The sequence below is a fragment of the Eriocheir sinensis genome, chromosome 57, assembly GCF_024679095.1.
Source record: "Eriocheir sinensis breed Jianghai 21 chromosome 57, ASM2467909v1, whole genome shotgun sequence".
In the NCBI taxonomy this organism is placed as follows: domain Eukaryota; kingdom Metazoa; phylum Arthropoda; class Malacostraca; order Decapoda; family Varunidae; genus Eriocheir; species Eriocheir sinensis.
The window spans coordinates 781,774-803,100 of record NC_066565.1 but is presented as its reverse complement, the minus strand read 5'-3'; the positions used below and the strand labels follow the sequence as shown (position 1 = coordinate 803,100).

General features: G+C 42.7%; 1 protein-coding gene and 3 long non-coding RNA genes across 17 annotated transcripts in view; 1 reads left to right on the top strand and 3 right to left on the bottom strand.

Moving 5' to 3' along the window:
• The window catches only part of LOC126984408 (dynamin-like), a 51,199-nt gene extending 38,411 nt beyond the window's left edge, over nucleotides 1-12,788 (bottom strand). Inside the window, exons 1-2 of the mRNA XM_050838037.1 lie at nucleotides 12,314-12,788; nucleotides 2,572-2,645 (exon numbers count right to left, since the gene is read on the bottom strand). Of these exons, the coding sequence (XP_050693994.1) occupies nucleotides 2,572-2,645; nucleotides 12,314-12,492 (253 nt within the window). The 5' untranslated portion in view covers nucleotides 12,493-12,788. The remainder of the gene's footprint in view (nucleotides 1-2,571; nucleotides 2,646-12,313) is intronic.
• LOC126984420 (uncharacterized) lies at nucleotides 225-1,886 on the top strand. Of its 13 annotated transcripts, none has more exons than XR_007736714.1 (5): nucleotides 225-500; nucleotides 569-636; nucleotides 841-936; nucleotides 1,005-1,072; nucleotides 1,481-1,886. It is a non-coding gene; the product is annotated as an uncharacterized LOC126984420 (long non-coding RNA). The 13 variants fall into 13 exon arrangements; XR_007736711.1 differs by adding an exon at nucleotides 1,385-1,412 and having other exon boundaries at nucleotides 225-636; nucleotides 1,005-1,112; XR_007736719.1 differs by lacking the exon at nucleotides 569-636.
• On the bottom strand, nucleotides 3,021-4,266 carry LOC126984423 (uncharacterized). Its single transcript, XR_007736721.1, has 3 exons — nucleotides 3,824-4,266; nucleotides 3,544-3,767; nucleotides 3,021-3,487 (listed from the first exon to the last, which is right to left on the bottom strand). It is a non-coding gene; the product is annotated as an uncharacterized LOC126984423 (long non-coding RNA).
• LOC126984415 (uncharacterized) lies at nucleotides 7,824-9,610 on the bottom strand. 2 transcript variants are annotated; one of them, XR_007736685.1, is made up of 3 exons: nucleotides 9,145-9,610; nucleotides 8,752-8,949; nucleotides 7,824-8,655 (listed from the first exon to the last, which is right to left on the bottom strand). It is a non-coding gene; the product is annotated as an uncharacterized LOC126984415 (long non-coding RNA). The 2 variants fall into 2 exon arrangements; XR_007736684.1 differs by having other exon boundaries at nucleotides 9,046-9,609.
• Nucleotides 12,789-21,327: the final 8,539 nt, after the last annotated feature.

Below are 21,327 nucleotides of genomic sequence, written 5' to 3'. Positions count from 1 at the left end.
AGGAAGTACAGGGAAGGGAAGGAAGGGAAGGGAAGGGAAGGGAGGAGGAGGAGGAGGAGAAAACACATATTAGTAAAATTCTCAAAACAAAGGTATCGCAAACTTAGTCATTCTCTCAAGGTCAGTCCCAATTAGTGAACTTTTCAATATCACAACAAAGGTATCACAAACTTAGTCACTCTCTGAAGGTCAGTCCCAATTAGTGAACTTTTCAATATCACAACAAAGGTATCGCAAACTTAGTCATTCTCTCAAGGTCAGTCCCAATTAGTGAACTTCTCAATATCACAACAAAGGTATCGCAAACTTAGTCATTCTCTCAAGGTCAGTCCCAATTAGCGAACTTCTCAATATCACAACAAAGGTATCACGAACTTAGTCACTCTCTCAAGGTCAGTCCCAATTAGTGAACTTTTCAATATCACAACAAAGGTATCGCAAACTTAGTCACTCTCTCAAGGTCAGTCCCAATTAGTGAACTTCTCAATATCACAACAAAGGTATCGCAAACTTAGTCATTCTCTCAAGGTCAGTCCCAATTAGCGAACTTCTCAATATCACAACAAAGGTATCGCAAACTTAGTCACTCTCTCAAGGTCAGTCCCAATTAGTGAACTTCTCAATATCACAACAAAGGTATCGCAAACTTAGTCATTCTCTCAAGGTCAGTCCCAATTAGTGGACTTCTCAATATCACTACGAAGGTATCGCAAACTTAGTCATTCTCTCAAGGTCAGTCCCAATTAGTGAACTTCTCAATATCACAACAAAGGTATCGCAAACTTAGTCATTCTCTCAAGGTCAGTCCCAATTAGTGGACTTCTCAATATCACTACGAAGGTATCGCAAACTTAGTCACTCTCTCAAGGTCAGTCCCAATTAGTGAACTTCTCAATATCACAACAAAGGTATCGCAAACTTAGTCACTCTCTCAAGGTCAGTCCCAATTAGTGAACTTCTCAATATCACAACAAAGGTATCGCAAACTTAGTCATTCTCTCAAGGTCAGTCCCAATTAGCGAACTTCTCAATATCACAACAAAGGTATCGCAAACTTAGTCACTCTCTCAAGGTCAGTCCCAATTAGTGAACTTCTCAATATCACAACAAAGGTATCGCAAACTTAGTCATTCTCTCAAGGTCAGTCCCAATTAGTGAACTTCTCAATATCACAACAAAGGTATCGCAAACTTAGTCACTCTCTCAAGGTCAGTCCCAATTAGTGAACTTCTCAATATCACAACAAAGGTATCGCAAACTTAGTCATTCTCTCAAGGTCAGTCCCAATTAGTGGACTTCTCAATATCACTACGAAGGTATCGCAAACTTAGTCATTCTCTCAAGGTCAGTCCCAATTAGTGGACTTCTCAATATCACTACGAAGGTATCGCAAACTTAGTCACTCTCTCAAGGTCAGTCCCAATTAGTGAACTTCTCAATATCACAACAAAGGTATCGCAAACTTAGTCATTCTCTCAAGGTCAGTCCCAATTAGCGAACTTCTCAATACTACAACAAAGGTATCACGAACTTAGTCATTCTCTCAAGGTCAGTCCCAATTAGCGAACTTCTCAATACCACAACCAAGGTATCGCAAACTTAGTCACTCTCTCAAGGTCAGTACCAACACTGTCACAAGCTCTCCCTTCCTAGGCCATTCCCTTGAGATCAACTCCCTTTCTAAGCCATTCAATGCCTTATGTAAAGAAGAGAGAAGGGAAGAGGAGGAAGAGAAGGGAAGAGGAAGAGGAGGAAGAAAAGGGAAGAGGAAGAGGAGGGAAGAGGAAGAGGAAAAAAGGAGAAAGGAAAGGAAAGGAAAGGTGATACGAGAGAGAGAGAGAGAGAGAGAGAGAGAGAGAGAGAGAGAGAGAGAGAGAGAGAGAGAGAGAGAGAGAGAGAGAGAGAGAGAGAGAGAGAGAGAGAGCGGAGTGAGGAATAATAAGTGTTAGATATGGACAGAGAGGGAGGGAGGGAGGGAGAAGGGAGGAAAAAGGAAGTGAGAGGGAGGGGAGGGAGGGAGGGAAGGGAGGGAGACAATAACATAAAGGAAGAGGGAGAGAAGTGAATGACAGTAATAGACAGGGAGGAAGGGAGAGAGGGAGGGAGGGAGAGAGGGAGGGAGAGGAGAGGGAGGAGGGAGGAGAGAGAAAATTAGCAATTACAGAAAAGGAGAAAATGTTGAGAGAGAGAGAGAGAGAGAGAGAGAGAGAGAGAGAGAGAGAGAGAGAGAGAGAGAGAGAGAGAGAGAGAGAGAGAAACCGGAGAAGGCTGGAGAGAACTGAGATGATAAAAAAAATAATAATTCTCTCTCTCTCTCTCTCTCTCTCTCTCTCTCTCTCTCTCAGCTGACTCACGCAAACATGACCTTGAAAACTAACAGAGAAAGAGGAATACCTGGAAATCTCTCTCTCTCTCTCTCTCTCTCTCTCTCTCTCTCTCTCTCTCTCTCATTCCCTTAATTTCCTAGTTTTTTTATATTTTTTTCCTTTTTTTCTTCATTTTCATCACTACTACTACTACCACAACTACCACTACTACTACTACTACTACTACTACTACCACTATACTTACCGTGCGGGTGGTAGATAAGCTGTAGAATAAGTGGACGCCTCGTGACAATGCCTGAACCTCGCGGAAGGAAATCTCTGAAATATACCAAAAAAATAAGCATTAGAATGAGTCAGAGAGAGAGAGAGAGAGAGAGAGAGAGAGAGAGAGAGAGAGAGAGAGAGAAAGAAGATTGGGTGAAAGAATGAAAAATAATGGAAAAAAAGAGAAATGGATAGACAGAAGAGAGAGAGAGAGAGAGAGAGAGAGAGAGAGAGAGAGAGAGAGAGAGAGAGAGAGAGAGAGATATTAGGTGAAAAAATGAAAAATAATGAAAAAATGAGAAATGGATAGACAGGAGAGAGAGAGAGAGAGAGAGAGAGAGAGAGAGAGAGAGAGAGAGAGAGAGAGAGAGAGAGAGAGAGAGCATAAAAACTCCACATATGCAGAAATAACTCAAAATAATTCTAATAAAAACAAAACAAAACAAAAAAAATATATACAAGAAGTTAATTACCAAAACAACAACAACAACCACAATTACAACCACCACCACCACTATCACAGGAAAAGCTACCACAATCTCGACCCACTAACAAACATTCGCTCGCTACTCTGGAATTTCCACCTTTTCAACTTTCTCTACCTCTTTTCCTAGTGAGTCAATCCATATCCTTGTTGTCAGATCCCACCACTAGAATGAAGATGCTGGTGACCTCTTGCAGAAGGGATTTGGACAGTATAGGGATGAAAGAATGAAGATGCTGGTGGACTCTTGCAGAAGGGATTTGGACAGTATAGGGATGAAAGAATGAAGATGCTGGTGAACTCTTGCAGAAGGGATTTGGACAGTATAGGGATGAAAGAATGAAGATGCTGGTGACCTCTTGCAGAAGGGATTTGGACAGTATAGGGATGAAAGAATGGAGATGCTGGTGAACTCTTGCAGAAGGGATTTGGACGGTATAGGGATGAAAGAATGAAGATGCTGGTGACCTCTTGCAGAAGGGATTTGGACAGTATAGGGATGAAAGAATGGAGATGCTGGTGACCTCTTGCAGAAGGGATTTGGACAGTATAGGGATGAAAGAATGGAGATGCTGGTGACCTCTTGCAGAAGGGATTTGGACAGTATAGGGATGAAAGAATGAAGATGCTGGTGACCTCTTGCAGAAGGGATTTGGACAGTATAGGGATGAAAGAGTGGAGATGCTGGTGAACTCTTGCAGAAGGGATTTGGATGGTATAGGGATGAAAGAATGAAGATGCTGGTGACCTCTTGCAGAAGGGATTTGGACAGTATAGGGATGAAAGAATGGAGATGCTGGTGAACTCTTGCAGAAGGGATTTGGACAGTATAGGGATGAAAGAATGAAGATACTGGGTCATTCTTTCAATACTGTACTAGCATATATTAACAGTTCCATAGCTGGTTTTGTTTCAACCTCCAATACACTTTCCATATAGTCACAGGTGTTGAATATTCACAGAGCTAAATTGAAATAAGTTAAACCAAAATCAAGATAGCCACCTCACGTCTTGAAAATCGGGTTAGACAGATACAGGTTAACCCCGCAAGTTGGTCTTTATGTGATGGGGTTGGGAGATCAGTCGTAATTCTTGATAAAAACCTTCTGTGGTCTAGCTAAACCTCACTGTAAGCTTGTCTTAGTCTGAGCAAAGTTAACACATGCTTAGGATATGCTTGGTTAGGTTAACATGAAGAAGGAGGAGGAGGAAGAGGAGGAGGAGGAGGAGGAGGAAGAGGGAGTATATGGCTTCTCTTAGTTATCTCTCTCTCTCTCTCTCTCTCTCTCTCTCTCTCTCTCTCTCTCTCTCTCTCTCTCTCTCTCTCTCTCTCTCTCTCTCTCTCTCTCTCTCTCTCTCTCTCTCTCTCTCTCTCTCTCTCTCTCTCTCTCTCTCTCTCTCTCTCTCTCTCTAATGACCTTGCCCTGTTTTTTTTCCTCCTCCTCCTCTTCTCCTTCCTTCCTTCATTCATTCACAAAGCCTTTCCTCCTCCTCCTCCTCCTCTTCTCCTTCCTTCCTTCCTTCATTCGCAAAGCCTTTCCTCCTCCTCCTCCTCCTCTTCTTCTTCCTCTGTACCAAACCCTTTCTTCTCCTCTTCTCCCTTACAAAGACATTCCTCCAATTCTCTTCCTCCCTTCTTTCTTTCTTCACTTCTCCTCCTCCTCCTCCTCCTCCTCCTCCTCCTCCTCCTCCTCCTCTCTCCCTCCCCTCCTATCTTTATCAGACAGACACAGATATAGATACAAGCTAACAGACAGACAAACAGACAGATAAACAGTAGGAGGTAAATGACAGAGAGAGAGACAGAAGAAGAAGAAGAAGAAGAGGAAGATTATAGGGGTGGAGAGGATCAATGAGATGGTAGTAGTAGTAGTAGTAGTAGTAGTAGTAGTAGTAGTAGTAGTAGTAGTAGTAGAAGTAGTAGTAGCAAATAAGTACAGGAAGCAGAACCTGGAAAAACACACACACACACACACACACACACACACACACACACACACACACACACACACACACACACACACACACACACACACACACACACACACACACACACACACACACACAAACTCACACACACATCATAGGGGCAAAGAAGCATGGGAAAGGAGGTTCACACACACACACACACACACACACACACACACAAACACTATCTGATAACAACATACAATTCATGATAACAGGCTTTAATACACACACACCCACACACACACCTTACTATGAATACACACACACACAGGAGCTGAAGAAGGTTTTGTGTGCGTTCATGTATATGTATTCTTAAACACACACACACACACACACACACACAATCCTGATTAATACAACAAAAAATCAAAATAATTCAACATTTATATACAACTCAATCCCTTTATGTAACGTCCAAATCCCTTAAGAAGCAGGACTGGATCCCTTTATGCGCAAAAATCCTCTACTTAAACAGCATTCAACCCTATATGACGTCCTTGAACCCCTTTAGAATATGGCTGAGATAAAAATACAAATAAATAAAAATAATAATAAATAAATACTACTGGATAATATTGTGCTTTGAAATAATGCAACTTTAATAATAATAATAATAATAATAATAATAATAATAATAATAATAATAAGTCATTTTTTATTGCTAAGGGATTTTTTTATATTCTGAATTTAATATCTGGCACTTTTTATTTCCTTTATTATTATTATTATTATTATTATTTTTACTCTCTCTCTCTCTCTCTCTCTCTCTCGAAGGGTCATCGTCTAGGTCATATTTTTTCTCAGTTCTTTTTTTTTTTCTTACGAGCGGACAGCAACGGCATTTTAATTTCCCCAGACACCCCCTACTCTTCCACCCCCCCTAGCCCCCATGAGTGATGCTGACCCCCCTGAGGACACCCCCCCCATCACCTACACACTCAGACGATTCATTAAATACTAGTAATAATAATAATAATAATAATAATAATAATAATGATACCAATAACTGTTGTTAGTTTCTTTTTCCAAGTTCTGACTCATTTCCTTTCCCACACTTTTTTAACTTTTATGAATGTATTTTCTAGAACCTCGGACATCCTGCTTTTTATTTGGTTATTGCCCTTAAGATGTTGGCTTCCTTCCCCGTCTAAAAAATAAATAAATAAAAGTTTTGGAAAGTTTGGTTTAGTGGTTTAATCGGCGCAACATCTGTGGTCATATGCCGGAGAGAGACAGAAGGGGAAGGAATTATAGGAGAAGGGAAAGTTTTGTTTAGTCGGCGCAACATCTGTGGTCATATGCCGGAGAGAGACAGAAGGGGAAGGAATTATAGGAGAAGGGAAAGTTTTGTTTAGTCGGCGCAACATCTGTGGTCATATGCCGGAGAGAGACAGAAGGGGAAGGAATTATAGGAGAAGGGAGCAGATCCCAGGAGACGGGACACAACCCCTGATTAATACCTGGTACCCATTCACTGCTGGGTGGACATGGGCGTAGGGTATCGGAAAAGCCGCCCCAATTTTTTTTTCATTCCACTGAACAGATGGCTTATAATGTTCACACAGCTCCCTCTCGACCTGATTTGCCTCTAATAATAATAATAATAATAATAATAATAATAATAATAATAATAATACCTGAATGGACTGCAAGCCGACTACCCAGCCCAGAATTTGAACACTGGCTTATGGATTTGTATGTTTATGAGTCAGTCTTAACCCAGTACAGCGGGGATCATGTTTCTTAATGGTCCCTCTAAGCGAGAAAAATGAGAAAAAATCATCACTCACACAAACCATTTCATAATATATATCAAAGCATTTGTGATCAGATTATGTATCATCTATTTTGGGGGGTTTATATCATGGCACAAATTTGGCCCGTCGCTGGTACACGGTAAAGCCACAAATTCGGCCCGTCGCTGCTACCGGGTTAAGCCACACTGGGCAACATGGAGATTAGCACAGCCCTTTCTGGCAACAATGGCGCAGCGCAAAGCATGTCACACATTTAGCGTAATCAATTAACCTTAACATATCTAATGAAACTAAATCTGACCTATCTAACCTAACCTAACCTGAAACCTTCGCTATCAAAATAATAATAAGCTAATATAACCTAACTTGACCTAACCTAACGTAACATATCGAACGAAATTAAATCTGACCGAGTGTAACCTAACCTAACCCAACCTGAAACCTTCGCTATCAAAATAATAATAAGCTAATGTAACCTAACCTGACCTAACCTAATGTAACATATCGAACGAAATTAAATCTGACCGAGTGTAACCTGACCTGACTAACCCAACCTGAAACCTTCGCTATCAAAATAATAATAAGCTAATGTAACCTAACTTGACCTAACCTAACGTAACATATCGAACGAAATTAAATCTGACCGAATGTAACCTAACCTAACCTAACCCAACCTGAAACCTTCACTATCAAAATAATAATAAGCTAATATAACCTAACTTGACCTAACCTAACGTAACATATCTAACGAAATTAAATCAGACCGTATGTAACCTAACCTAACCTGAATAACCCAACCTGAAACCTTCTCTATCAAAATAATAATAAGCTAATATAACATAAGGTAACATATCTAATGAAACTATATCGGACCAAATGTAACCTAACCTAACCTAACCTAACCTAACCTAACCCAAAACCTTCGCTATCAAAATAATAACAACCTAACATAACCTAACCTAACCTAACCCAAAACCTTCGCTATCAAAATAATAATAACCTAACCTAACCTAACCCAACCTAACCTAACCTAACCCAAAACCTTCGCTATCAAAATAATAACAACCTAACATAACCTAACTTGAACGCAACTGTTGTCTCTTTAAACTGTTTTTTTATCAGTCGGTAAACTTCGCTACATATTTGCATTTCTTGATATCTTTTCTTTCCTAAGGCAGTATAATCTCTTTCAAAACCAACGAAATATAATAATGCCGGGAAAAAGAATACTCGTGGGTGAAATCAATAAAATTTTCGCCACACGGTCAGGCCATTCCACGAGGCCCCCGAGGGAGCCCCAGACGGATGGCGCAGTAGAAAGAGAAACTTGTTAAACTTTTGGTGCGTGAAAGAGTTAACCTCACATAAGATGGCTACCTTTATTTCCATATTAGCCAAAGAAAATGTGCTAATGGTATATTCTCAGGTGCGGAGTTTTTCATTTATTTTTTTACATTTGACGTGAGGCTCAGGTTAACCCCCTGACTGTGGATTTCCTACCAGAAGACCTCGCCAATCTACAGGAATGGAATGAAAAGTGGCTGCTACAATTCAGTGAAGAAAAATGCAAAGTCCTGCACCTTGGGAGGGATATCCAGCACACCAATACCACATGGGAAACACTCCACTATCCACCACAGAGGCAGAGAAAGACCTGGGAGTGTATGTTACCAGGCTACCAGTGAAGGGATATCCAGCACACCAATACCACATGGGAAACACTCCACTATCCACCACAGAGGCAGAGAAAGGCCTGGGAGTGTATGTTACCAGGCTACCAGTGAAGGGATATCCAGCACACCAATACCACATGGGAAACACTCCACTATCCACCACAGAGGCAGAGAAAGACCTGGGAGTGTATGTTACCAGGCTACCAGTGAAGGATATCCAGCACACCAATACCACATGGGAAACACTCCACTATCCACCACAGAGGCAGAAAGACCTGGGAGTGTATGTTACCAGGCTACCAGTGAAGGGATATCCAGCACACCAATACCACATGGGAAACACTCCACTATCCACCACAGAGGCAGAGAAAGACCTGGGAGTGTGTGTTACCAGGCTACCAGTGAAGGGATATCCAGCACACCAATACCACATGGGAAACACTCCACTATCCACCACAGAGGCAGAGAAAGGCCTGGGAGTGTATGTTACCAGGCTACCAGTGAAGGGATATCCAGCACCAATACCACATGGGAAACACTCACTATCCACCACAGAGGCAGAGAAAGACCTGGGAGTGTGTGTTACCAGGCTACCAGTGAAGGGATATCCAGCACACCAATACCACATGGGAAACACTCCACTATCCACCACAGAGGCAGAGAAAGACCTGGGAGTGTATGTTACCAGGCTACCAGTGAAGGGATATCCAGCACACCAATACCACATGGGAAACACTCCACTATCCACCACAGAGGCAGAGAAAGACTGGGAGTGTATGTTACCAGGCTACCAGTGGAGGGATATCCAGCACACCAATACCACATGGGAAACACTCCACTATCCACCACAGAGGCAGAGAAAGACTGGGGACTATATGTTACCAGGCTACCAGTGAAGGGATATCCAGCACACCAATACCACATGGGAAACACTCCACTATCCACCACAGAGGCAGAGAAAGACCAGGGACTATATGTTACCAGGCTACCAGTGAAAGTCAAATCCATGCCAATCGCAGTGGACGGGTTAAGTTTGTTAGTGGCTGAGATGATCAACAGGAAAGTACCGCCCTAACCAGACTCATCATTTCAATTTCATTATAAATTTTCTTTTCCATCATTATTTTCATTACATTTTGCTGCTCTACAACCACCACCACCACTGTACCCCCCACCCCCACCCACACCCACATATATAAACCATCCCAAAATTACTTAAACCTCAAAATATACCTTAAAATCAATTAGCTACATATATAAACCACCCCAAAACTAACTTAAACCTCAAAATAAACCTTAAAATCAATTACCTACATATATAAACCACCCCAAAACTAACTTAAACCTGAAAATAAACCTGGAAACCAATTACCGAGTGGATAGCGGGCAACCCAGGAACCGCCCACCACCCAACCCTTTAAACCATCACCCCCACACCCCCATACACACACATAAACCATCCCAATACTAATAAACCATAAAATAAACCACAAATCAATTACCGAATGGATAGCGGGCAGCCCAGGAACCGCCCAGCATCCCACCCTTTAAACCATCACCCCCACACCCCCTTACACACACATAAAACATCCCAAAACTTACTTAAACCTCAAAATAAACCACAAATCAATTACCGAATGGATAGCGGGCAACCCAGGAACCGCCCAGCACCCAACCCTTTAAACCATCACCCCCACACCCCCTTACACACACATAAAACATCCCAAAACTTACCTAAACCACAAAGTAAACCACAAATCAATTACCGAATGGATAGCGGGCAACCCAGGAACCGCCCAGCACCCCACCCTTTAAACCATCACCCCCACACCCCCTTACACACACATAAAACATCCCAAAACTTACTTAAACCACAAAATAAACCACAAATCAATTACCGAATGGATAGCGGGCAACCCACGAACCGCCCAGCATCCCACCCTTTAAACCATCACCCCCACACCCCCTTACACACACATAAAACATCCCAAAACTAGCTTAAACCACAAAATAAACCACAAATCAATTACCGAATGGATAGCGGGCAACCCAGGAACCGCCCACCACCCCACCCCAAAAGCCTTCCCCATAGGCCCCTCCCCACCAGTCCCCTGTGAACCCTAGCCACAGGGGAGGAACAGAGGGGAGCAAACATGATATAAACCCAAGAATTAATATATGGGTGGATAGCGGGCAACCCAGCAACCGCCCACCATCCCACCTTAAAACCATCACCCCCAGACCCCTTCACTCAGTCCCCCCGTGAACCCCAGCCCCAGGGTAGACCACAGGGGACTAAACTAACCTCCCCACCCCAGAATACGTGATGTAGTGGGTAGCAGGCAACCCAGGAACCGCCCACCACCCCACCCTCAAACCATCACCCCCAGACCCCTTCCCTCAGTCCCCCCGTGAACCCCAGCCCCCGGGGAGACCACAGGGGACTAAACTAACCTCCCCACTCCAGAATACGTGATGTAGAGGTTAGCGGGCAACCCAGGAAACGCCCACCATCCCACCCTAAAGCCATCACCCCCAGACCCCTTCCCCCAGTCCCCCCGTGAACCCCAGCCCCCGGGGAGACCACAGGGGAGGAAACTAACCCAGAAAACATGACATAGTGGATAGCGGGCAACCCAGGAACCGCCCACCACCCCACCCCCAAACCAACACCCCCACACCCCCTCCCCACTCCCCCCGTGAACCCCAGCCCCCGGGGAGACCACAGGGAGAAACTAACCCAGACAACATGACGTAGTGGATAGCGGGCAACCCAGGAACCGCCCACCACCCCACCCTCAAACCATCACCCCCAGACCCCTTCCCCCAGTCCCCCCGTGAACCCCAGCCCCAGGGTAGACCACAGGGGAGGAAACTAACCCAGAAAACATGACGTAGTGGATAGCGGGCAACCCAGGAACCGCCCACCACCCCACCCCAAAACCATCACCCCCAGACCCCTCCCCAGTCCCCGTGAACCCCAGCCCAGGGTAGACCACAGGGAGAAACTAACCAGAAAACATGACATAGTGGATAGTGGGCAACCCAGGAACCGCCCACCACCCCACCCTCAAACCATCACCCCCAGACCCATACCCCAGTCCCCCCGTGAATCCCAGCCCCAGGGTAGACCACAGGGGGGGAAACTAACCCAGAAAACATGACATAGTGGATGGCGGGCAACCCAGGAACCGCCACCACCCCACCTCAAACCATCACCCCAGACCCCTTCCCCAGTCCCCCATAAACCCCAGCCCCCGGGGAGACCACAGGGGAGGAAACTAACCCAGAAAACATGACGTAGTGGATAGCGGGCAACCCAGGAACCGCCCACCACCCCACCCTCAAACCAACACCCCCAGACCCCTTCCCCAGTCCCCCAGTGAATCCCAGCCCCAGGGTAGACCACAGGGGAGGAAACTAACCCAGAAAACATGACATAGTGGATAGCGGGCAACCCAGGAACCGCCCACCACCCCACCCTCAAACCAACACCCCCAGACCCTTCCCCCAGTCCCCCCGTGAACCCCAGCCCCAGGGTAGACCACAGGGGAGGAAACTAACCCAGAAAACATGACGTAGTGGATAGCGGGCAACCCAGGAACCGCCCACCACCCCACCCCAAAACCATCACCCCCAGACCCTTCCCCCAGTCCCCCCGTGAACCCCAGCCCCAGGGAGACCACAGGGAGAAACTAACAGAAAACATGACGTAGTGGATAGCGGGCAACCCAGGAACCGCCCACCACCCCACCCTCAAACCAACACCCCCAGACCCCTCCCCCAGTCCCCCCGTGAACCCCAGCCCCAGGGTAGACCACAGGGGGCCATACTCACCTCCCGACGAAGTTTTCCAGCACGGAGGACTTCCCTGCAGACTGTCCTCCCACCACGGCTATCTGGGGGAGGTCCAATTGCATGTGTACCCCCAGCTGAGTGAAGGCATCCTGGAGCTTATTCACTATGGGGATGAGCTGCTCCATGCCCACGTTCCCCGACATGGCTGCGGAGGTCATGGTGGGGGCGGGAAGCTGGGTCAAACACGCCCCTGACCCTTAAGATGGCAGGAACAAGACTGGGAAAATTCAATACTGGCTGCGCTCTGTCTCTGCGCCGCCGGGCTCCCTCCCCTTGTGACCTTATTTAACCTTCCTCCGCCCTCTCTGTGTCCTCCTTAGGGCTTCAGGGGCAAGGAGAATGGTGGAAAGGGTCCTCGGTGCCCCCTGAGAGGCCTGGGTTGGGTATATTAAGGGCGGGCCGCGCCTCCACGCTCCCTGCCACGGAAAAGTCCACTCACAGAAGACGAGTTCGTGACGTGTGGGACTCAAGTATTCCTCGCCCTTATCTCAGGCGTTTTCTCTTATTTAGGGTGTTAAAGGGGGTTCTGTGTGATAATTGTAGTGATTTTTTTATCTAATTATTTTGTCGTTCCTTAATTTATGGTGAAAAAATGGTTATATAGCTGTTAAATAGTGTTATGAGCTTGTTCTTGACGTGTAGGACTAAACTAGACTGCCTTATCTTCTGCGTTTTCTCTTATTTGGGCTGGAAAATGGGGTTATATGTGATAATTATGCTTTTTATTTATGTTATCGCCTTCTTTTTTCCTTATTAGTATTGAGAAATTGAGTTATATAATGGTAATTTCTATTATAAGCTTGTCCTTGACGTGTATGGCTAAACTATACTGCCTTATCTGCTGCGTTTTCTCTTATTTAGGGTGTTAAAGGAGGTTCTGTGTGATAATTGTGATGATTTTTTTATCTAATTGTTTTGTCGTTCCTTAATTTGTGGTGAAAAAATGGTTATATAGCTGTTAAATAGTGTTATGAGCTTGTCCTTGACGTGTGGGACTAAACTAGACTGCCTTATCTGCTGCGTTTTCTCTTATTTGTGGTGGAAAATGGGGTTATATATGATAATAATGGGGTTTTGTTATGTTATTTCCTTCCTTTTCTCTTATTAGTGGTGAGAAATTGAGTTATAAAGGAGTAATTTCTGTTATAAGCTTGTCCTTGACGTGTATGACTAAACTAGACTGCCTTATCTGCTTCGTTTTCTCTTATTTGTGGTGGAAAATGGGGTTATATGTGATAATTATGCTTTTTATTTATGTTATCGCCTTCTTCTTTCCTTATTAGTGGTGAGAAATTGAGTTATATAGTGGTAATTTCTGTTATAAGCTTGTCCTTGACGTGTAGGACTAAACTAGACTGCCTTATCTGCTATATTTTCTCTTATTTGGGCTGGAAAATGGGGTTATATATGATAATTATGCTTTTTATTTATGTTATCGCCTTCTTCTTTCCTTATTTGTGATGGGAAATTGAGTTATAAAGGAGTAATTTCTGTTATAAGCTTGTCCTTGACGTGTATGACTAAACTATACAGCCTTATCTACTTCGTTTTCTCTTATTTGGGCTGGAAAATGGGGTTATATATGATAATTATGCTTTTTATTTATGTTATCGCCTCCTTCTTTCCTTATTTGTGATGGGAAATTGAGTTATAAAGGAGTAATTTCTGTTATAAGCTTGTCCTTGACGTGTATGGCTAAACTAGACTGCCTTATCTGCTATATTTTCTCTTATTTGGGCTGGAAAATGGGGTTATATGTGATAATTATGGTGATTTTTTATGTTATCGCCTCCTTCTTTCCTTATTAGTGATGGGAAATTGAGTTATATAGTGGTAATTTCTGTTATAAGCTTGTCCTTGACGTGTAGGACTAAACTAGACTGCCTTATCTGCAGCGTTTTCTCTTATTTGGGCTGGAAAATGGGGTTATATGTGATAATTGTAGTGATTTTGTTATCTAATTGTTTTGTCGTTCCTTAATTTGTGGTGAAAAAATGGTTATATAGCTGTTAAATAGTGTTATGAGCTTGTTCTTGACGTGTGGGACTAAACTAGACTGCCTTATCTCCTGCGTTTTCTCTTATTTGTGCTGGAAAATGGGGTTATATGTGATAATTATACTTTTTATTTATTTTATCGCCTTCTTTTTTCCTTATTTGTGATGAGAAATTGAGTTATAAAGGAGTAATTTCTGTTATAAGCTTGTCCTTGACGTGTATGACTAAACTAGACTGCCTTATCTGCTTCGTTTTCTCTTATTTGGGCTGGAAAATGGGGTTATGTGTGATAATAATGGGGTTTTGTTATGTTATTTCCTTCCTTTTCTTTTATTAGTGGTGAGAAATTGAGTTATATAATGGTAATTTCTGTTATAAGCTTGTCATTGACGTGTAGGACTAAACTAGACTGCCTTATCTTCTGCGTTTTCTCTTATTTGGGCTGGAAAATGGGGTTATATATGATAATTATGCTTTTTATTTATGTTATCACCTTCTTTTTTCCTTATTAGTGATGGGAAATTGAGTTATAAAGGAGTAATTTCTGTTATAAGCTTGTCCTTGACGTGTATGGCTAAACTAGACTGCCTTATCTCATGCGTTTTCTCTTATTTGGGGTGTTAAAGGAGGTTCTGTGTGATAATTGTGGTGATTTTTTTATCTAATTGTTTTGTCGTTCCTTAATTTATGGTGAAAAAATGGTTATATAGCTGTTAAATAGTGTTATGAGCTTGTTCTTGACGCGTAGGACTAAACTAGACTGCCTTATCTGCTTCGTTTTCTCTTATTTGGGCTGGAAAATGGGGTTATATATGATAATTATGCTTTTTATTTATGTTATTGCCTTCTTTTTTCCTTATTTGTGATGGGAAATTGAGTTATATAATGGTAATTTCTGTTATAAGCTTGTCCTTGACGTGTAGGACTAAACTCGACTTCCTTATCTTCTGCGTTTTCTCTTATTTGGGCTGGAAAATGGGGTTATATATGATAATTATGCTTTTTATTTATGTTATTGCCTTCTTTTTTCCTTATTTGTGATGGGAAATTGAGTTATATAATGGTAATTTCTGTTATAAGCTTGTCCTTGACGTGTAGGACTAAACTCGACTGCCTTATCTTCTGCGTTTCTCTTATTTGGGCTGGAAAATGGGGTTATATATGATAATTATGCTTTTTATTTATGTTATTGCCTTCTTTTTTCCTTATTTGTGATGGGAAATTGAGTTATATAATGGTAATTTCTGTTATAAGCTTGTCCTTGACGTGTAGGACTAAACTCGACTGCCTTATCTTCTGCGTTTTCTCTTATTTGGGCTGGAAAATGGGGTTATATGTGATAATTATGGGGTTTTGTTATGTTATTTCCTTCCTTTTCTCTTATTAGTGGTGAGAAATTGAGTTATAAAGAGGTAATTTCTGTTATAAGCTTGTTCTTGACGTGTAGGACTAAACTATACTGCCTTATCTGCAGCGTTTTCTCTTATTTGGGCTGGAAAATGGGGTTATATGTGATAATTATGCTTTTTATTTATTTTATCGCCTTCTTTTTTCCTTATTTGTGATGAGAAATTGAGTTATAAAGGAGTAATTTCTGTTATAAGCTTGTCCTTGACGCGTATGACTAAACTCGACTGCCTTATCTCAGGCGTTTTCTCTTATTTAGGGTGTTAAAGGAGGTTCTGTGTGATAAATGTAGTGATTTTTTTATCTAATTGTTTTGTCGTTCCTTAATTTGTGGTGAAAAAATGGTTATATAGCTGTTAAATAGTGTTATGAGCTTGTCCTTGACGTGTAGGACTAAACTAGACTGCCTTATCTGCTGCGTTTTCTCTTATTTGGGGTGTTAAAGGAGGTTCTGTGTGATAATTGTAGTGATTTTTTTATCTAATTGTTTTGTCGTTCTTTAATTTGTGGTGAAAAATGGTTATATAGCTGTTAAATAGTGTTATGAGCTTGTTCTTGACGTGTGGGACTAAACTAGACTGCCTTATCTCATGCGTTTTCTCTTATTTGGGCTGGAAAATGGGGTTATATGTGATAATTATGCTTTTTATTTATTTTATCGCCTTCTTTTTTCCTTATTTGTGATGAGAAATTGAGTTATAAAGGAGTAATTTCTGTTATAAGCTTGTCCTTGACGTGTGGGACTAAACTAGACTGCCTTATCTGCTTCGTTTTCTCTTATTTAGGGTGTTAAAGGAGGTTCTGTGTGATAATTGTGGTGATTTTGTTATCTAATTGTTTTGTCGTTCCTTAATTTATGGTGAAAAAATGGTTATATAGCTGTTAAATAGTGTTATGAGCTTGTTCTTGGCGTGTAGGACTAAACTAGACTGCCTTATCTTCTGCGTTTTCTCTTATTTGGGCTGAAAAATGAGGTTATATGTGATAATTATGCTTTTTATTTATGTTATCGCCTTCTTCTTTCCTTATTTGTGATGGGAAATTGAGTTATAAAGGAGTAATTTCTGTTATAAGCTTGTCCTTGACGTGTATGGCTAAACTAGACTGCCTTATCTGCTTCGTTTTCTCTTATTTGGGGTGTTAAAGGAGGTTATGTGTGATAATTGTGGTGATTTTTTTATCTAATTATTTTGTCGTTCCTTAATTTGTGGTGAAAAAATGGTTATATAGCTGTTAAATAGTGTTATGAGCTTGTTCTTGACGTGTAGGACTAAACTAGACTGCCTTATCTTCTGCGTTTTCTCTTATTTGGGCTGGAAAATGGGGTTATATATGATAATTATGGGGATTTTTTATGTTATCGCCTTTTTTTTCCTTATTAGTGGTGAGAAATTGAGTTATAAGGGGTAATTTCTGTTATAAGCTTGTCCTTGACGTGTAGGACTAAACTAGACTGCCTTATCTTCTGCGTTTTCTCTTATTTGGGCTGGAAAATGGGGTTATATATGATAATTATGGGGATTTTTTACGTTATCACCCTTTTTTTCCTCTATTTGTGCTGGGAAAGGGGGTTATATATGCTAATTATAGGGTTTTATTATATTATTTCCTTCCTTTTCTCATATTAGTGGTGAAAAAGAAAGTTATATTGTGGTAATTTGAGTAAAAAACTTGTTCTTTACGTGTATGACTAAAGTATATTGCCTTATCTGCTGGGAAAGGGGGTTAAAGGGTGCTAATTGCTCCTATAAACTTGTATCTCCTCTTTTTTCCTTTATTTGTAGTGTTAATTGTAACGGTCCGAATGTGAGTGAGCGAGAGGGTATGCAAGTCAGTGAGTAACAGAGTGAGTAAGTGTAAGCGAGTGCGTGAATGAACGAGAGAATGTGAGTAAGTCAGTGAGTGACAGAGTGAGTAAGTGTGAGCGAGTGGGAGCGTGAATGAGTGAAAGAGTGAATGAGTGAGGGAGTGAATGGGTGGCTAAGGAATGTAAGTGCGTAAAAGGTTATGAGAAGATAACACGGCGAGCGAATGAGCGAATATATAAACCAGAGTTACTGAAATCCATCATCTCAAAGCCTCGAACCCCCCAAGAAACCAATAACTAGTTAGTTAGGTAGGTAGGGTTTGATTGTAATGCCGAGAGGGAGTCACGTGAAGAAGGGGGAGGAGCTTAGCGAGAAGCAAAGGCGAGAAGGCGAGGGCAAGGAGACCCACAGGCCAGTGAGGAGACAAGCACCACTGCAGCAAGAGACAAGCTTGAGAGACGTGGGGAGACGAACACCCCTACAGCAAGGAGCGGCAGCGAGAAAACACAGAGAAGCGGGCTGGTCAGAGAGGTGTCCATCTCTCCACTCAGCCCCCCCCCGACCCACACACCACCCACGGCCTGCTGTGTGAGGCGGGCTAGTCAGGAGACGAGCAGCAGGAAGCAAGAAAGGCAGCGAGTTGGAGTTGAGTGAGAGAGTTGTCCATCTCTCCACTTTTAGGGTTGATTAGGGAGTATTTGTACAACAGACGGGCCACGGTATGGTTCCAGGGTGCAGGATCAACTGGAAAGTCCTTTGGCCTATAGGCACCCTTCAAGGTGGAGTCCTCAGCCCCATGTTATTCAATATCCTTATGGATACGATTGCCCGGCACTCCTTTCCTCGGGGCACTGACATTGTCATTTATGCCGAAGACATCCTCATTCAGTGTGACTCCCCTGGAACCCTGACCACAGCCCTGCACCACCTTGAGGACCTTTGCACACATACCACAGCCCTGCACCACCTTGAGGACCTTTGCACACATACCACAGCCCTGCACCACCTTGAGGACCGTTGCACACATATGGGTCTGATTGTCAATGCCTCAAAAACTAAATATCAGACAAGTCTCAATATGTCCTTCACCGAGCTTTAATACTGCCGCCTTAGGCCGAGTACAATGTTATAAGTACCTATTTAGGAGTGCAATTTAGTTTAAAGGAGTATACCCATTGCGTTGACTATGTACACAATCTCTGCCTGCCTCGCCTTGCCCGTTACGTGTGTTAGCAAGCAGGGGTCTTGGAGCAGGAATTCCCATTCTCAGGATGTTCTATCTCTGCCATCCGGTCTCTGATTGATTATGCTGCACTGGTGCGTTGTAGCCCCTCTCAACTGAAGCCCTTGGAGCTCATACAAAATGAAGCAATGTGGATTATTCTAGGTTGTCCCCTCCCTTGTTGTGCTTTTTCCTTCCTACCATTGTATCTTTTTAGTTTCATGGTGCTGCCCACACATGTATTAATAGTTGTATAATGTCCTGCCTGGGGGTTGGGATGGCATGTTCCTCCCTTCTCCCTTGTTGTGCTTTCCTTCCTACCATTGTATCTTTTAGTTTCATGGTGCTACCTACACATGTACTAATAGTTGTATAATGTCCTGCCTGGGGGTTGGGATGGCATGTTCCTCCCTTCTCCCTTGTTGTGCTTTCCTTCCTACCATTGTATCTTTTTAGTTTCATGGTGCTACCCACACATGTATTAATAGTTGTATAATGTCCTGCCTGGGGGTTGGGATGGCATGTTCCTCCCTCCTCCCTTGTTGTTTACCTGCAACAATAAACTATCAATCAATCAGGACGGCAAAGCTTGAAGTCCTCCGAGCTGAGCTGGACCTGCCCAGTGTTGTCTGCAGAATCAGAAATTACTTGCCGCACAGTTTGCCGCATGATGTGTCACGGGGACACTCAGCTTAGGCAGGCTCTTGGTAACTTTCAGCCCACCCCTAACATTCCAGCCCAATCGTACCTTAGAAAGCTCCACAAGCTCTTATCTGACCTTGGTGTCCTTTGTCAAGACAAAGCGCAACATTAGAACGCATATTACTCGGACACGGCCTCTGCCCTTAGCTTAGAGAGTTCAAGTGTGATGTTTGTGGCAAGTCCTTCAAGACAAAGCGCAACATTAGAACGCATATTACTCGGACACACTTACCCACCCTATTCGCTGGTCACGCTGTGTTGCCAGATCTACCGAAATATCATGAGATTTACTGAAATTTTGATGAATCTCAGAAATAATTTATCAATCTCATGAATGATTTGTATATTGCTTTCCAAATTTTCACAAAATAGTTATATAAAAAATACTGATATAATGTTTTTAACTTAATTTTATCTATATAACATATATCACAAGAACCACTACATATATATTAAAGTGCGTCTGCCGAATTTTTACCTACCTACTGAATTTTTTAGCAATAATCTACTGAAATTTCCTCTGCACCAACTGGCAACACTGCGTCCTAGAGACTCCTGGAGAAGAAAGTCAAGTGACGGAGAGATAAAAGTTGACGTTGAAGGCGAAAGAAGAGGAAAAAGACGGCAGAAATCGTGGCGCATAGTCTATAAAGAACACAGCAGAAGGGAAAAGAAGAAAAGGAAGAGAGGAAAAGTGAATAGGAAGCCGAGAGGACCAAGAAGCGATACAAAGTGAAACATTAAAAGAAATAAAAGCCATGAGTGACCCTGCCTTGTGTTTACCTCTCAAAGTCCTCACACACTCATACAGGTTTTCTAGCAACACTGAAACCTCTTAGAAAACCATAGAAAACAATGTTGTGTTAGTATGTCCATGGGTAGTGTTATGAGCCTGGTGATAGTTTAACAAGGCTTTGGTGGAGGTTGTGTTAGTGTGTCCATGGGTAGTGTTATGAGCCTGGTGATAGTTTGACAAGGCTTTGGTGGAGGTTGTGTTAGTGTGTCCATGGGTAGTGTTAGGAGCCTGGTGATAGTTTGACAAGGCTTTGGTGGAGGTTGTGTTAGTGTGTTCATGGGTAGTGTTATGAGCCTGGTGATAGTTTGACAAGGCTTTGGTGGAGGTTGTGTTAGTGTGTCCATGGGTAGTGTTATGAGCCTGGTGATAGTGTGACAAGGCTTTGGTGGAGGTTGTGTTAGTGTGTCCATGGGTAGTGTTATGAGCCTGGTGATAGTTTGACAAGGCTTTGGTGGAGATTGTGTTAGTGTGTCCATGGGTAGTGTTATGAGCCTGGTGATAGTGTAACAAGGCTTTGGTGGAGGTTGTGTTAGTATGTCCATGGGTAGTGTTATGAGCCTGGTGATTGTGTGACAAGGCTTTGGTGGAGGTTGTGTTAGTGTGTCCATGGGTAGTGTTATGAGCCTGGTGATAGTTTGACAAGGCTTTGGTGGAGGTTGTGTTAGTGTGTTCATGGGTAGTGTGTGTGTGTGTGCGAGGGAAAATACACTTCTTTTTTTTTTTGATGAATTCTTTATTTAAAGTCGTGTGCATATTGTAAATGTTGGCTATCAGCTTCCGTTAAAAGTAAAGAATGCCTTTTTTGATCTGTAATAATCTTATACAAACAATGAAAAGTATATATACACAGTTTTACAGGTTTCTCAAAAAGACGAAGAGGAGGAGGAGGAGAGTAGAGATAGATGGAAGATAGAGTAAATGGAGGAGGAGGAGGAGAGTAGAGATAGATGGAAGATAGAGTAAATGGAGGAGGAGGAGAGAGAAAGAAATATGGAGGTAAAGGGACTAAGACAATGGAAATAAAAAAGGAAAACAAAGATGAGAAGGACAAGGAGGAAAGA